This window comes from Patella vulgata, chromosome 7 (assembly GCF_932274485.2).
Source record: "Patella vulgata chromosome 7, xgPatVulg1.2, whole genome shotgun sequence".
NCBI classification, from domain to species: domain Eukaryota; kingdom Metazoa; phylum Mollusca; class Gastropoda; family Patellidae; genus Patella; species Patella vulgata.
This window is the reverse complement of record NC_065885.2, coordinates 24,444,189-24,460,030: the sequence shown is the minus strand read 5'-3', so window position 1 is coordinate 24,460,030 and position 15,842 is coordinate 24,444,189. Positions and strand designations below refer to the sequence as shown.

At 38.1% G+C, this 15,842-nt stretch overlaps 1 protein-coding gene across 2 annotated transcripts; it reads left to right on the top strand.

Moving 5' to 3' along the window:
* Nucleotides 1-119: 119 nt before the first annotated feature.
* On the top strand, nt 120-15,197 carry LOC126828638 (uncharacterized). 2 transcript variants are annotated; one of them, XM_050558524.2, is made up of 10 exons: nt 120-181; nt 3,050-3,089; nt 3,753-3,789; nt 5,546-5,730; nt 7,097-7,251; nt 9,045-9,190; nt 11,733-11,820; nt 12,421-12,574; nt 14,295-14,433; nt 14,984-15,197. In XM_050558524.2, exons 2-10 carry the CDS (start codon nt 3,054-3,056, stop codon nt 15,181-15,183), a joined length of 1,140 nt encoding a protein of 379 aa, XP_050414481.1. In that variant the 5' UTR covers nt 120-181; nt 3,050-3,053; the 3' UTR covers nt 15,184-15,197. The 2 variants fall into 2 exon arrangements, with proteins under 2 accessions (XP_050414481.1, XP_050414482.1); XM_050558525.2 differs by having other exon boundaries at nt 136-318.
* The last annotated feature ends 645 nt before the right edge of the window (nt 15,198-15,842 follow it).

The window sequence follows — 15,842 nt, the reverse complement described above, 5'->3', positions numbered from 1 at the left end:
ATTTTTGTTTAAATGTGATATGAATGCTTTGGCTGAATTTAAATAAATCTTCAATTCTACCAAGATAATCGTTTGTGTTGCCCAAACTCATGTTCACGCACGTGATAAATGCGTATAAAATCGTGATTTTACCACAAAGGGGAACAAGGCGTTAGAGGAGAAACTTTATTTGTTGTATATGGTAGGCATTAAAGAATTTGGGTATCAACTCAAATCTGATAGGAATGTTCATCTGATTGCCAGACACGTTTTTAACACTTTACGTGTCCACAATCTCGGCTAGCTATACTACAGCCATAGTCTTCTTTTAAGGGCAAGGTAAATTGACACCATCTTGTTGCAAACTAGTCTCAACACCAACACGGCTAAACATATTATTTTCCAAAACAGAATAGTGGTCCTTGGATACAAAAGACCAAAATGAACTACGATACTCTAAATACACTATTTCACTGTCAATGCTCCTCTAAATCGTACACATGTAAACGAAAATTTCAAATCATCACTTGCTTGCCCAGTGGCGGTTACACCTAATGAAATGAAATGGTGTTTAACGTCCTACTGTTCTGCTCCTAAACTGGGATAATGAAGACGGGCATACACCATACAGTGTGCTATGAGGGAAATTTTGCCCGGGCAGCGGCGCTACGGCCTACTCTTATATCGAATTCCAACTGCCAAGGGATCTTTTACGTGCACGCCAATATGTACACGGGGCCTCGGTTTTTCGTCCCATCCGAACGACTAGACAGCTGTCCTTGTCAGGCCCTCCGTCATGCATCACTGACAAGGGGAAACCACGCCGGAAAATCTGGATGAACTTTCTCGGCCAATGAAGGGATCGAACCCCCGACCTCCAGGCTAGTGAGCCAGCGTCTTGCCCACTTAGCCACTACACCTACAGACAACACATAAAATTGGGGACAGCTATTGTCTCTCTATTGATACTCTGATCAATGTAATACAATAGTCGAGTCTTAGATTTTCGAGTTGATGTACTGTTTCCATGTATGAGATTTCCGCGTCCTTGCTACCACGCTGGTTGGGTCCTCCATTTATTTTTCAATATTTAAAATGACCCTTCATGCGATGCGAATACTCGTTGAACTGACCGCGTTTTCCGACAAATTATATCGATATTTAAAAGTTCATTTACACCACCATAGACAATAATTATTCCCTTCTTTAATAAAACACTTGACCGTTTTATAAACGTAAACATTGTGAACGATTCTACCTCCGCGTCCGAACGTCTAACGTCCTTGACCTTCTGCTAATATCAATTAGCAAAGTGTTGATTCTAATTACATGTACAAATTTGTATATTTTGAATTTAAACAACTGCGGAATAAGATTAACTCATATCTAAATACAAATGAGGTGTCTACGTGATTTGATAATATTAAAAAATAATTATTCACAAACTTATTGTCGTAATCAGTACTTCCGTCGAGTGGCAATTCGACACAGAAAGGTAAATAAAGATGCAGTAAATACTTTTTGACTTATACTATCACAATTATTGATAAATCCGGCGTTAAGTCGTAATATTATAGACTATTGACCATCATTTGCAAGAACTGTCGCATCTTTAATGTCAAAATTATTCATATGGAGCGTTCTATAAATTGATGAAAACAAAACTGTCAACATCTAAGCTGCCGTTGTCAAGTGTTGGTAAATGTAACAAAAAGGCTTGTTCTAAATTTTGAATAGATTTCTATTCATTTATGTTTGAATAATAAGCATTTTGAGGGTTTGGTATAGAATTTGTAACCTAAATATAATTTTTGTATAGCAAATTATTTTCTGTAGAGTACCATTTGCAACACATGTTTCAAACATTTAGCTGGGCATTTCCATTCAGTTGTGAACGGGCTATTACTGTACAATTTAACAAATATTAAACAGTGAGTGAATGAATATTGAATAAAATGTTTTACAAAATATTTTAATGTAAAACTTAGTAAATACATATGTCCAATGTTTAATTGTCAGTGTATCTTTATGATTCCAGACAAAAGTTTCGAAGGATGAATTAAAAGAAGTCGTAAAAATGTTAGCAATGTGTATTCCTTAGGCCTATTAAAATAGCTCAAAACAAAAGGTAGTTTGAAGGAAATTTTGATGCAGTATTTTCCATATAGACCAGAAATGTCATCCAGATGGATGTTTATGATGGTACTCCATACAAAAAGTCTGAAAATAGTCCCTTTTGGGTGTGGGGGGGGGGGGTCTTTAAAAAAATAAAAGTTGATTGTGTGGACTTTTGAGCTAAAACAGTTTACAAAATTTGAAGTCTTGATGGTTGTAGTGTATATATTCATGCATCTGTGTGAGACTTTGTGGTTTACCATGTATTTTTTTTACCATGTAGCTGCAGTGCTGAATGGTATATTTGCTTCATATTTTCCAAAGTTACGTATTCCAAAGTCATTATGATTTTCATCCATTTTTTATTCAGTATCGTCTTCGGCACATTAAGATAACAAAATATAGGCACTACATATGTTGTGAATGATTTCAGATGTGACAATTTTTGTCACTTTACCTTGCCCTTAAAAAAACCAAACTAATCAGCCATTTGACCCCGTTCCTACAACTACATGGATTATAAAATCATACAAATTTGACATTGTTTTCTAGTTGGGAGCCGCGGTGGCTCGGTGAGTGAGAAGTTGGATTGCTGACTAGGTCCCGTTTTCGATCCCGGCGTTGGTCGAGAAAGTTCAAGCATGATCGCCCCTTGTCAGTTGGGCAGGACGGAGGGACTCTCAAGTGATAACGTATAGTCGTTCGGATGGGACGAAACACCGAGGTCCAGTGTACACATTGGCGAACACGATAACCATTGACAGTTGGAATTTCACCATTAGCTTTCGAACAGCCAAGTTGTTTGTAAGGGAAGACATCGGACATAAATAAATGTCAGTTTATCAAAATCTGAATTATACCTATATGAAATGGCCTTTGTGCAATCCGTATCGTTCCCGTACATTTTCCCGAAACTATGGATAAATGTAATATATGGAGTTATTTTGTTTTTCAGCATAATGCATATGATAATAGTTATTCTGGTAATACTGTTTGTAAGTATGTACAATTTTACCATTTATCAGAAGCATCCAGATACGCAAATCTCTTACAGAGATGTCTGAATATTATCAACAAATCTTCAAATTTTGAAAACAATCTTTGCTAAAGCACTAAAGACTAATATATATCGTCCATTTTCATCTTTTTGTATGCAATATAATCGGACATCATTTGGATTACATCGTGTTTAATATTCCAGTGCTAAATGATAAGGCCAACTCAATTTTTCGTTAAAGGCCAGGGGATGTAAACGGGGCTAGCGGTAATCCCAACCCTAACCCCGGACCTAGTCCCAAATTCTTAAACCTAACCCTCGCCCGTGCCCCTCGCCCCAAATTCTTAAACCTAACCTACAATCTCGCCAACAATCACGTGCCCTAACCCTATTTACTTCTCGACTACCTTGACAAAAATTGAGCTGGACATAACAATTAGATTTAGCCGACTGTGTTGCCAATTTTTATCCATGTAACGGCCATGCCCCACACAATTTGTGAGGGTTACAACCCCAAGAAATAAACCAAGAGCAGAAATTGTCCAAACAGATGTTTGATATGACGATTTTGTTATTAACCAAAAATGTTTCTGTATTGCAATGTTTCGGATGCTGATCAAGTTGTAAAATAGAAATTGAATATGCTATATATCTGCTACAGGTAACTACTTCAGGTATCCAAGCGGTATCATCCAAAGGTAAGTGAACTTTTGAATATATTTTGAATATATTATGTCTATAATATTAAATTTATTTTACGTGTATTCGTGAAAGTGACAATGCCGCTGTAAAGTCTCTCTGGTCATTGTGAGATTTGAATCTATAGTCCAATTTTGTTAAAGGAAAATATTGGTGCCAGTCATAACTACATATGTGATAGAACTGGTTAAACACGTTCCAAATATAATTTTAACACAGATCATTGCTACGATAGCTGTGTTACTAAGACTTCAAGAAAGGGAAGTGACGAACGCCAAAGGAAAACACGAGTTATCCTTCTATGTAACTGACTGAAGTGACGAGTGATAACAGATACACGGGCGAATTTCTATAATCAATAAAAACATGGTAATGCGCGTACTTTTTCTATTTTTCTCTTATCAAGTGACGGTCAATTATTTTTTTGAATTATTGTCAGATATTGTCTCATATATCAACTTTTGGTCTTCGAAGGAATTAGTGAGCAGAAGTTCGCCCGTGTATCCCTTTCTTGAAGTCTTAATAACACTGCTATCGTAGCAATGATCTTTGTTAAAAGTATATTTGGAACGTGTTTAACCAGTTCGGTCATATGTGATAATGACTGGCACCAATATTGTCCTTTAACTATTTACAAAGATATAAACGGGATATGGTAAAACAAGCGAGAGCCACCTATATTTGTTGGTATACCTCCTATTTCAATGCAATTAAATCCACGCCGGAAGATTATTGTTCACAATATTGCCAAAAAAAGAGGCCAATGACGAGAAGTGGTTTTTCTACGCTCACATTTTCATGTGGACGTATATTGTCGTCCCCCCTGTCCGTCTGGACGTCCGTCCGTCCACAATTGTTTGTGCACACTCTACAGGTTATAATTTTTATCCGATTTCAACGAAACTTGAAATATAGGTTTATCTCCCTGCGATCTCGGTTCCTTTCGATATTGGTATGTATCAGACCGTAACTTCATGGATTATGGCCCCTGATTGTACAAAGTCACTTTTTTTTAAGGTTGTGGACATTCTAGAGGTCACAATTTTCATCTGATTTTGATGACACTTGAAATGCATGTTTATAACGCAAAGATCTTGGTTCCTTTCGATATTCACACAAATTAGACTGTAATTTCCTGAATTAGGGCCCTGATTTTGTTGAAATTTGAAATGTAAGTTTATAACCCAAAGATCTTGGCTCCTTTCGGTATTCGCGCATATCGGACTAACTTCCTGAATTATTGCCCCTGATTGTACGAAAAATCGGGTTTTTTTTTTTTAGCGTGTGGACCCTATGGAGGTCACAATTTTATTCGGATTTAAAAAAAAACGTTTTGAATATGTCACCGTTACACCTTAATGACGGTTGAGTTCGAGTTTCGTGAAAATCGGACCAAAACTGCCAGACAAAATGGCCGCCCATCTACGTAAGTAGTGTAAACATCTGGTATATCAAGGTTGTGGACCCTCTAGAGGTCACAATTTTGATCAGATTTTAATGAAACTTGAAATGCATGTTTATAACCCAAAGAACTTGGTTCCTGTCGATATTCGCACATCTGATCGTACCTTCCTGGATTATGGTGTTGATGTTAAGAAAAATCGCTTATTGTTTAGCTTGTTCTCTATCCATCTCTTAAAAAAAATTATGGGCGTATCCTGCCTGCAGCCGCTCGTTAATTTTTTTAGTAATTTAGTTTAGTATTAAAACACTTTATTAAAAATGTTTAAATAGATGTTTTTAAAAATGTTACAGTAAACGTTACATGTGGTGATTACAAGACAAATAAGCCGGCGATACTGACCTATACCGGTGATGCTAAAGCTGTCTTTAGCTATGACCCTACAGGCAAAATCTGGCCATACGAACAAGATGTCTCCACCGCAACCTTTTCACTGGCTGTTTACTATAAACCGAGTACAGAACACTGTTACTTTGTGGTGGGTATATGTACACATTTCAAGGCACCAGTCTATTTTGAATAAATGTGTATATATACTCTTCAAAAAAAGTAGGGGATATTCAGAAACAATACAAAACTGCGGAAATGCACTGTTGTTATTAGAGGTCGGCTTATTTGACGGTTCCATTTCACTCGCAAAGAGATACACTGCGAAAAGTGAAAATGGACGTTTTTGATTTTTGTCTTAATGAGTAATTGTTCCACCAATCAGATTCATCAATTCGTCTTTGCATGTTCCTAATCAACCGTCCAATCACGATTTGGGACAATCTGACCCACTCCTTTTGCAGTGCCACGGCCAATTCTTGCAGTGCTGTCCGTTGACGTCGACGAACACGTCTCCCGATCAAATTAAACATAACACACTAAAGCAAAGATACCCTAAACAGTAAATATTATGCAAGAACCGATAGGGAAGCAAACATGGATAGGATAAACCATCAAGCGGCAGTTTTCATCAACTCTTCCTTGAAGTGTCAAATTTGACAATGAACCCCTCCCACGTGTATGACGCTATTGCTTGTCGCACATGCAGCTCAGTGATTCTGTTGGGGCGATAAGTTCTTCATCTGTGAACATATTTTCAAAGCATGTCACGTGTCCTTGACTATTTATCATTTCACAACCTGCATAGGTATTTGCATTTCAATATCCCGTACTTTTTTTGAAGAGTATATTTGTATGCATCATTTTTTTGAAGAGTATATACCCTGCAGCCCAATGAAATATGGCTCTAAATCTCTTTATTTTCGGATGCTCTTTTTAGCTATGAATTGACGCCGTTTTTAATGTGAATTTGGAACATTTTAAAAAATGTCGAGGACCCCAGCCCATCTCTTATAAAATTGTGAAGACCAGACTGGAGTGTAATAGTTGAGACTGGAAGTTCCCACAGGCAGTGAAGCCCCACACGGGTTAGGATTAAGTGTAGATAACCCGAACACTAACACATAATTCCGGATAGATGAATACTCCGTTTGGAAATCCCCCACCCCCACATTCTTGCAACCGGCTAGAAAAGTTGATAACACTGGGTTAACGAGGATTATTGTATTCTAGGAACGTTTCTTATGCAAATTTCGGTCATCTTTAACTTTTTCAATGTATTTTTTTTAAATGATATGAATTTTGGTTATGTTAATAGATCTGTCATATTTGTTCTTGTCGGTCACTTTTTTGCAATATTTTAGACGTTATTGACCAAAAAAAAAAGAAAAAAAAGCGCTCTTGGTGTTTCTCGTCGGTGATTATTAAGGACCGTAACTACAGACCCATGTTTTAAATAGCATGCACTATTCTTATTGTTTAGCATAAGATGTATTTATATTAGATTCGTTTTATAGAGAACATCGCCATTGCGGGATGCTTTCTGTATACGCATAGAAACACGGAAGATGCATGAACTGTTTGAAAGTGACCAAGATGAAAGTTTTCTCGTTGAGTGTGCCTACATGGCCTATAAGGATAACGTTACAACTAATCTCGACCTCCTACAACCGTGAGTATTATCTGAAAGGACATCGATAACTTTGATTGACATTGAGTAATTGAACATATCAACACAAGGTACAATTTTATGGATACACAATGACTCCGTTTAATATTAAGCGACGTTTCGACGAAGATATTCTAGTCGTTATCAAGCAAATGATACAGGTATGTGAATAGTAGGTAAATATATACAGAATATGCAACATAAATAAGTCTTAATACAATTATCCATTCAATCTGATTTCACAATCTGGTCATTTGTTTGATAGTCACATCTCCATATTGATGACGTATATCTTTGATTGGCGTTTAGTAATTGAACATAGTATTTACATACCTGTAACATTTGCTTGATAAAGACGAGAGTATCCTCGTCGAAACGTCGCTTAGTATTAAACTCAGTAATTCTGTATCCATAAAATTGTATCGTGTTGACATCGATAACGTCCACGTGTTTTAATGCGATATAATTTATTGAAGGGATTCCAAATATAATATTTGGAGATTTTGTCATCTTATACTACTTTCTACGCCACATGGATTACAAATCGCAATTCGACTTAAGCTTTAAAGCTGCAAGTAAGCGATCTTCATTTGTCGATTAATACCGTGTTTACATTCATTTTTCTTATTATGACATGTTAAAAGTTCTTGCAAATTGTGTATTCATAGATGGGTTGTATCAATCTGTTTCACCGAGGAATAGGAAAGTATTTTAAATAGCTCTGTAAAAGATGACCGTCTTTAACACGTGACATCACATCACGCGGCGTTAATCATTTGCTCAATGGCGCGTGTACTGTTTACATAAGACGTTACTGGTTCGGGCAGAATGTTTTTTTTACTTATTTTAACACCCATTTTCACTAAATAGGAAATCATTTTTACCTACAAATACATCAAACGTCTTTATTGTTTTTTCTAATATATAAAAAAAAATGTTTTAGAATTTAATTTGTCGGAGGAAAAGTTAATATTTGGGGCTCATTGATGTCGTCCATATCGGTGATTGTAGCGGCCTAGCGAATATTCACTTCTGATCAGTGTGGGGATGTGTATGTACTTCTGGTCAGATATAAACAACATATACAAATGACAAAAAACAACTTCGCTTGTAGTTGAAAACTGCATTAATCAATATTACTAAACAAAATGCATTTAAGAAGTAGGCCTAAGCATTACTGCTCGGTTGCATGTAGTCGAAAACTGCCTTAACCAATATTTGTGTAATATCTTTATTGTAACACAAAATGCATTTAAAAAGTAGGCCTAAGCATTACTGCTCGGTCATGTGGCCATATTGCGCCAAGTGGTGCTCTTTTCTATTTGTAATCTATGTAGCAGAATCAGTAGTATGTTACTAGTTACCACTGGCTGTTCTATTTTTCTCAACTTTTCTTATATCGTAATACAATTAGTTCTTTTGGGGGGAATATCCGGGTACGTTGCTGAGGAATTATCGGAATATGCTGGTTCATTTCAGAAGAATTACCGAAGTTGAAAATTGCCTGTGTAGCTGATATCGCCCTTGACTTCAGTCAATAACATGACACAAGATATTGTATCTAGTATTCCATCGCATTCTCTTATTCTCCAATCATCAAAATGATAATTAAAACAATGTTCTATTTTTCGCGAAATTTCATTTACTGGACATCTTGACGACAATATGCCGAAGTACGTCGAATAATGTTCCCTTTCCATGTATATCCCTACCAATTTTGAAATAAGAAATTCGGATTTCGGATAAATATGACTTAAGGTGCAAATTGGCCCATTATGATGCTTTTTTGGTTTCAGGTTTAAGCCTATGGATACAATGTTATTTAATAAGGGTATTAAGTCGTCGTCAAACTTCACTGTTAAAATGATAGATGTTCGGTCGAGAATTATTAAAGGTTCTATACCAGAAAATCATGTTGTTAAAATCTGGGCACATATGGAGCGTAAGTATGTTTTTTTTTTTACAATTACTTCGCCAAGAAAGGGTTCTCTTTACAGTCCTTATTGAAAATCCTTAATGTTAACAGCATATCGGTCTGTCTTTTCCACTTGCTCCCTTGACCTATATCAAACATCTGAAGTCCGCCATTATCTTTTTTATAAGGTGAGGTGTAAATATTAAGGCCACGAGATGTAAACGGGGTTAGGGCACGTAATTGTGACCAGATTGTTGGTTAGGGCTATGTTCAGGGTTAGCGCTAGCCCTGTTTACATCTGGTGACCATGACGTAATCTGCAGGTGGCTTTAATATTTAGACCTAACCTATTTAAAAACTGTACAAAACGCATCGTTACGGTTCAGTGCAAGATTTAGAGCTGAAAGTACTCGCTATAATTGTTTGATAATAGATAATGAACAAATATATATTGAAATTTCAGTCAAATTTTCTTTTTCTGAGAAAAGGTAAGATTGTTTGAAGATTAGCGTATTCTCGATTTTCATTGCTTTCGTTGCTACGATAATAAAACCGTCTCAATTATCCATCTTCAGATTGAATTATTAAATGCACGTCCACCGCTGATCTAGAGTTGATTTTGGGCTTGTGTGAATAAATGTCTTGATTAATAAAGAGTTGGCCATTCTTGCTATAATAATTCAAAAAAAGATGATAAGATAAAAAAAATATTGAAAATTTCATTCAAATTACTTCATTTTCAGCCAAGTTATCATTGTAGTTTTGACAAGATGTGTGCACAGTGGTATAATCGGGACTTAGCCTCGCTTTCCCATTTTTGAATTAAATTTTTGTAAATGGCCAACCGTTTTAATCTAGTTGAAATCTCGAGTATCCGATGCCATCGAGTCGATTATGGTCTTTTGTTAAATGTCTAATAGTTTATATAACATAAGACCTAAAGACCTGCAATAGGCAGATTTAACTCTTGCATAATTTATGTTTAATATAAAAAGCAGCATAGGAAACGTCAGGTTGGTATGTTACTCTGAATAGACGCATTGAACAAAACTTTACCTGAGCAATAAGGCTCCTTCCCAAACACAGAATTGAACCCAGGAAAGGTTCTCAAAAACGGAACCTGACTTCTGAGATGGTAACGCGTTCTCCATGATTTTCATGTAACTCATGCTGCACGTGCTGTTCACCGGGACCAGCCCTATAAAATGCACCCCGCATACCTGGTTGGATCATTCACACGACAGCTCGGAGGAACCAGGCGCTTGGAAGACTCGGCGTTGGCCACACGGCTCAACCCGTTGCCAATCACTTTCAGGTCAATGTTCGGCCCAATTACAGGCTTTAGCAACGCTTTCGGATGATCGCCCCCCCCCCCGAACTGGTAGACCATGGGTTACCACAAGGCGTCAAGACCGCCATGTTGTGCGACAGCACTTGCAGAATCCCTTCACACAGGCATCTGAGACAGCACATCAGACGGTGGGAACACACGGAAGACCCATCAGCACCGATACAGTGCGTCTGCGTCTCGCAAGAGAACATCCATTGCCGTGGACCTTACCGTAGACCGATCCTCACCCCTCGCCATCGACATAACGTCTACAGTTGGCCCAACACCAGAACTGTTCTGTTCACAGATAAGTCGGTATTGCGTATCAACTGCAGATGGCAGTATCAGAATATGGCGTCGACGTGGCCAGCGTTATTCCGACTAATTTGCCATGGAATGAGACTCATGGGGAGGAATCGGCCTGAACCAGAGTGGCTCCTGTGGTGTTCCAAAATCTTGGTCCAGGGAGAGGAGGCGGCATCAAAGCAGTGCGCTATATCGATCAAGCTCAGACCCCCCCCCCCTTCATACCACATTTCTCACGTCATCGAAACCACGTTTTCCAACATGACAACGCACGTGCCCACATCGCCAGAGTTACTCGGGACTTTCGACAGCAGAACGGTCTTAACGTTATGGACTGGTTAGCCCTTTGTCCGGACTTAAACCCGATTGAACATCTTTGGTATGAAATTCAGAGGAGACTTAACGTCATTCCGAGACCAAACACAGCCGATGGATTGCACCAGGCTTTTCTGAGTGGGTCCAGGTGCCAATGGCGTTCATCAATCGTCTGGTCCACTCCATGTACACACTCGCAGTGGACACGCCCGATACTGATGTATGGACTGTGTACAGACTCTAAACCTTCTTGTAATGTCTCGGAATTGTGATGAATTAATCACTAATGTCTCAACATATTGTTCACAGTTTGATTTAAAGTGCCTCTGTTTTTGAAATCGTACTGAGGTTTTTTTTGTTTTTTTTTTTGGCTGTTTAGTATACATTTTTGAAGATAAAAATATTAAACCGGACCTCTTCAATTTACAGTATAAACTAATAGTAGAGCGTTCAATAGTAATATTAATCAATGCATGTACATGAAGTGACAGATTTCTTAAAACTCTTTGTTCTAAAGTTGAGTTTAAAGGCATTTTACAAGAATAATTCTAGGATGTTGATCTTACTTTTCCTGGCAAACAATGTTTGTTATTGATCGCCATATTTATTACTTTACAGAAGCAAAACTTGAAACCGGATTCGTTCCGTTAGAATGTATGGCTGTATCTCTAGATGGTAAAGTTAAAATGACAATTTTAGCCGATGGGTAATTATCTATTTTGCGACAACCGTGTTAATCTAAAATGATGGAAATATTGTATTAAACCCATTTCCTATCTGTGTATTTGGGGGAGGGGGTATGGTCGGGCAGGCACAGTGTAGTGGATCAGTATCTTGGGTTCTAATCTCGATATTAGTAAAGTGAATATCATTACCCTAGGATATTTTGACGACACTATGCCCCCTTTTCTTGTTTGCTGGGGAGCCGCGATGGTTCAGTGCGTAAGACGCTCCCTCACTAGCGGGTGGTCTCGGTTCGCTGCCATTGTTGGCCGAGAAAGTTGATCGTAATTTTCCAGTTTTGTCCCCTTTCTTGGTGTAGGAGCATGAACAGCTGTCTAGTTGTTCAAATACGACGAAAAACAGGGGCCCCGTGTACACATTTGCCCGCTCGTACAATAATCTTGACTGTTGGAATTCGGAGTAAGAGTAGGTACGGGTAAAATGTCCCATAGCACACTGCATGTCGTATGGTAGTCTTCATTAGTCCAGTCTATGCAGAAAATGACGTCTCATTTCTTTGTTAGGTGTAGGAATATTAAGACGTTAAATCCCCTTTTATTTTTTTCCCTTGTTTCTTTGTCAGGTGTGGAACGGGATTTCCGTGGAAAAACAACGAGGGGTTTAAACTGAATGGTACTGATGGTGAAAGTCCCTATTTCCGAGCCTTTAAATTTGCGAGAGGTTCGGGTATGAGATTCAGATGCGCCTTTGTTTCCTGTGTAGGCAAGTGTGACACGGTGAGTTAACGATGTAACAGTCGACAGTTCTTGGAACGGCTATACAGGTTAGATCTTTAAAGTAGCCGGGACTTTAACTCAATATCATCCAGTATTCGACACTGCAAAAACGACGTATTGGTCAATTGAAACCATCAGAGATCTGACCGTGGAAAGTTGGGCTTTTGATATCCAATATTTTAGACAAAATGAAAATGTTTAAACTGGCACACGACTCGTGTGTTGGAATGCTTTCGAGCGCCAGTTTTATGTAACCACTCGGTGAACGAGGTTAAAGATATCTCATGTAGGAGAATACTACGGATGTAGACTGCCATTTAATTCGGACTATTCGCCGAACATAACTAATTAGATATTACAGTAAAAGCAAACGATTGGATGCATATTATCAGTTTATATACATTAATATTACATTATATGCGTTGCGACTCGTTTGTACTCATTTCTAGGTGCCAAAGAACGGCGATTTAGCTCCTTTCACATTCTAATTAAAATATAGATCTATATTTCGTTTCGTTTTTTATACTTTCGATGGCCTACACTACTTGTAGATCAAACAAGTTATAGTGGGAGTTCACGCTCTATGACGTCAGGTACCAAGCAAGCGACATTTGACCCGATTACGTCAGTCATTCGAGTAACCAATTAGCGACCGCCATGTATTTTTTATCTACTTTTGCTTTGTTTTGATTTCTATTGCCGCTAATGTCTACCCACAGTTCCGCGCAAAAAAGGTCAACCGCTCGATTCGACAGACCATTTGATTGGCTAACCCCTTATTTCAAGCAGAACACAGTTAAACAACAACGCTTCCAGATGCAAGTGTAGTAAAGACAAGTAAAATCGAAATTTTGAACTATAAAAACGAAACGAAATTGGATCTGTTTTAATCAGATTGCTCCTCTCAGAACTTTCTCAAACTATTCTCGCAAGTCAAGCAAAAATGTCTCACAAAGGGTTTGGCACTGAAACCCTATAAACGGTATATTTTTTATCCAGGCATATTACAATATGACTTTGCCCTTAAGCCTTTCATACAAATATCGAATGCTATACTAACTTCCTTTTGGTTTTGACTGAAAGAAGGGCCTTTGTCTTAATATCTCAAATATCTGTTAATGAATGTTATCATTTTGGTAACGGTATTGACGTATCATGTCCATTGAAACGGTTAAAATTGTGTAATCTGAAGTAATTTATACGATTCTAAAATTGGCGTCCATCACGGAGTGGCATTATTTACTGCTAGATTATAGCTTCCATCACGGACTGGCATTACTTACTATATTACTAGATTATAACATAACTGGTAAAGAAGTGTCACGGTGGCTAAGTCAGTAAGACGCCAACTCGCTAGCCTGTGTTGACCGAGGAAGTTCATCGGGATTTTCCAGCTGGTTCCCCCTTATCAGTGGTGCAGGACGGAGGGCCTGGCAAGGACAGCTGTCTAGTCGTTCGGATTGGACGAAAAACCGATGTCCCGTGTAATATTGGCGTGTACGTAAAAGATCCCTTGACAGTTGGAATTCGATATAAGAGTAGACCGTACCGCCACTGTCTGGGTACAATTTGCCCATATTGTACAATGTATGACGTATTCCCGTCTTTCATTTCCAGCTGGAAAGACCCCTTATTGAATGCACAATGTACGTCATTTACTAAACTAATATTTGTTGGGTAGACGTTAAATTATTATTTATTTTTTTACTTTTTAAATAAGAACTCGTGTGGGAAAGCCAATGACGCTCTAAGATCTAAACGGAGTATGGATGGTGTACAGTTTGATAAGTTTGGGTTAATTACTCCAGAGAGCAAGGGTGTAATAAGAGTTGAAGGGTATTTGGCTATACATGACTCAGGTACGCCGTTATTTTTGTATTTTTCCCATAAATTAGTGCATCCAGTTGCCCAGTGAGTTGTACTATCTCGCTGATCAATGGGTCACGAATTCTATCCCAGTGTTGGCCAGAACTTTCATCTTGGCTTTTTATTGGGGGGCACTCGAGGAATATGACACGTTACGAATGCGGGCAAGATCCGATAGTTTTTGTTCGAAATATTGACTTGGTGTTATCATGCCAATCGCAGAATTACGAACTCGTACGGACTCTGTGGGCTACAGTTATTTATGGATTCTTTTGATTTTTTTTATGTGAAGCATTGAATATAGAGAGGTTGGCCTACACATCAGTTTTCATTATCCTCCGCCCCAGTCCCTCAACCATTTCTTAATGCTGAGAAGGCTGAGTTCTGAGATTTTTTCACATTTGGTTTGAAGCAACGAGAACATCGGGCTTCGTTTCAACAAGATTCAGCTTTGTCGCTGTTTAGAATTTGACCTGCCATGGTGTGTTAAAATTTGACCTACCATGGTGTGGCTATCTTTTAATCTTCATTTTTATTTTGCAGATTCCACGAAATTAATTGGAGTGTCGACCAACCAGCTGCATGATTCTAGACGCGCATTGTACCTGATAAATAGTCGTATACTAATTACAATTTTATTACTAGTATTTGGTATAATACTCATGGCGTCAAGCATGATATGTATTTATATGGTTTTGAAAGCTCGCCATAATCCACAAATGATCTTAGATGTTAAGAAATAAATACTATAAATATTCACGTGATTTTGTTTTAATTTTGTTTTAAAGATGCATTATGTAAGAGTTGATCGTTATGGATATACTAGTTCAAAAATGGGAAATTAATATAATGAAAACTTTAGTCAAATTAATTTATTCTACGCACAGTTATGAATGTTTGAAGTCTTGACAAGAAATGGCCTAAATAATCTATAATAAAGTAATTTTTCAGGTAGTGAGATTTAAAGTAAAAAAAAAATTGCTGTGGACAGATTTAGCTCTTCTGTAATGCATCTTTAAGAATTATGGGGAGCCACTGTGGCTCAGTCACTAGGACGTTAGCTTGTTCACCCGGAGATCCCGTGTTCGAGCCCTACGTTGGCCGAGAAAGTTTATCGAGTTTCCAGCGTGCCCCCCCCCCTTCTCAGTGACGCTGGACGGAGGTCTTGTGTGCACGTAAAAGAACCATTGACAGTTGGAATTCAAAATAAGGGTAGACCATAGCGCCGCTGTCGGGGCAAAATTCCCCCATAGCACACTGCATGGCATATTCCGCCTTCATTATCCCAGGAGGGCGTTAAGCCCCGTTTCATTTCATTCCAAGAGTAGGATAGGTCGTCGTTTATTTAGGCCAAAATAGAATATACGTGTGGTTACTGTTACCATCTTGCAAAACTAGCCCA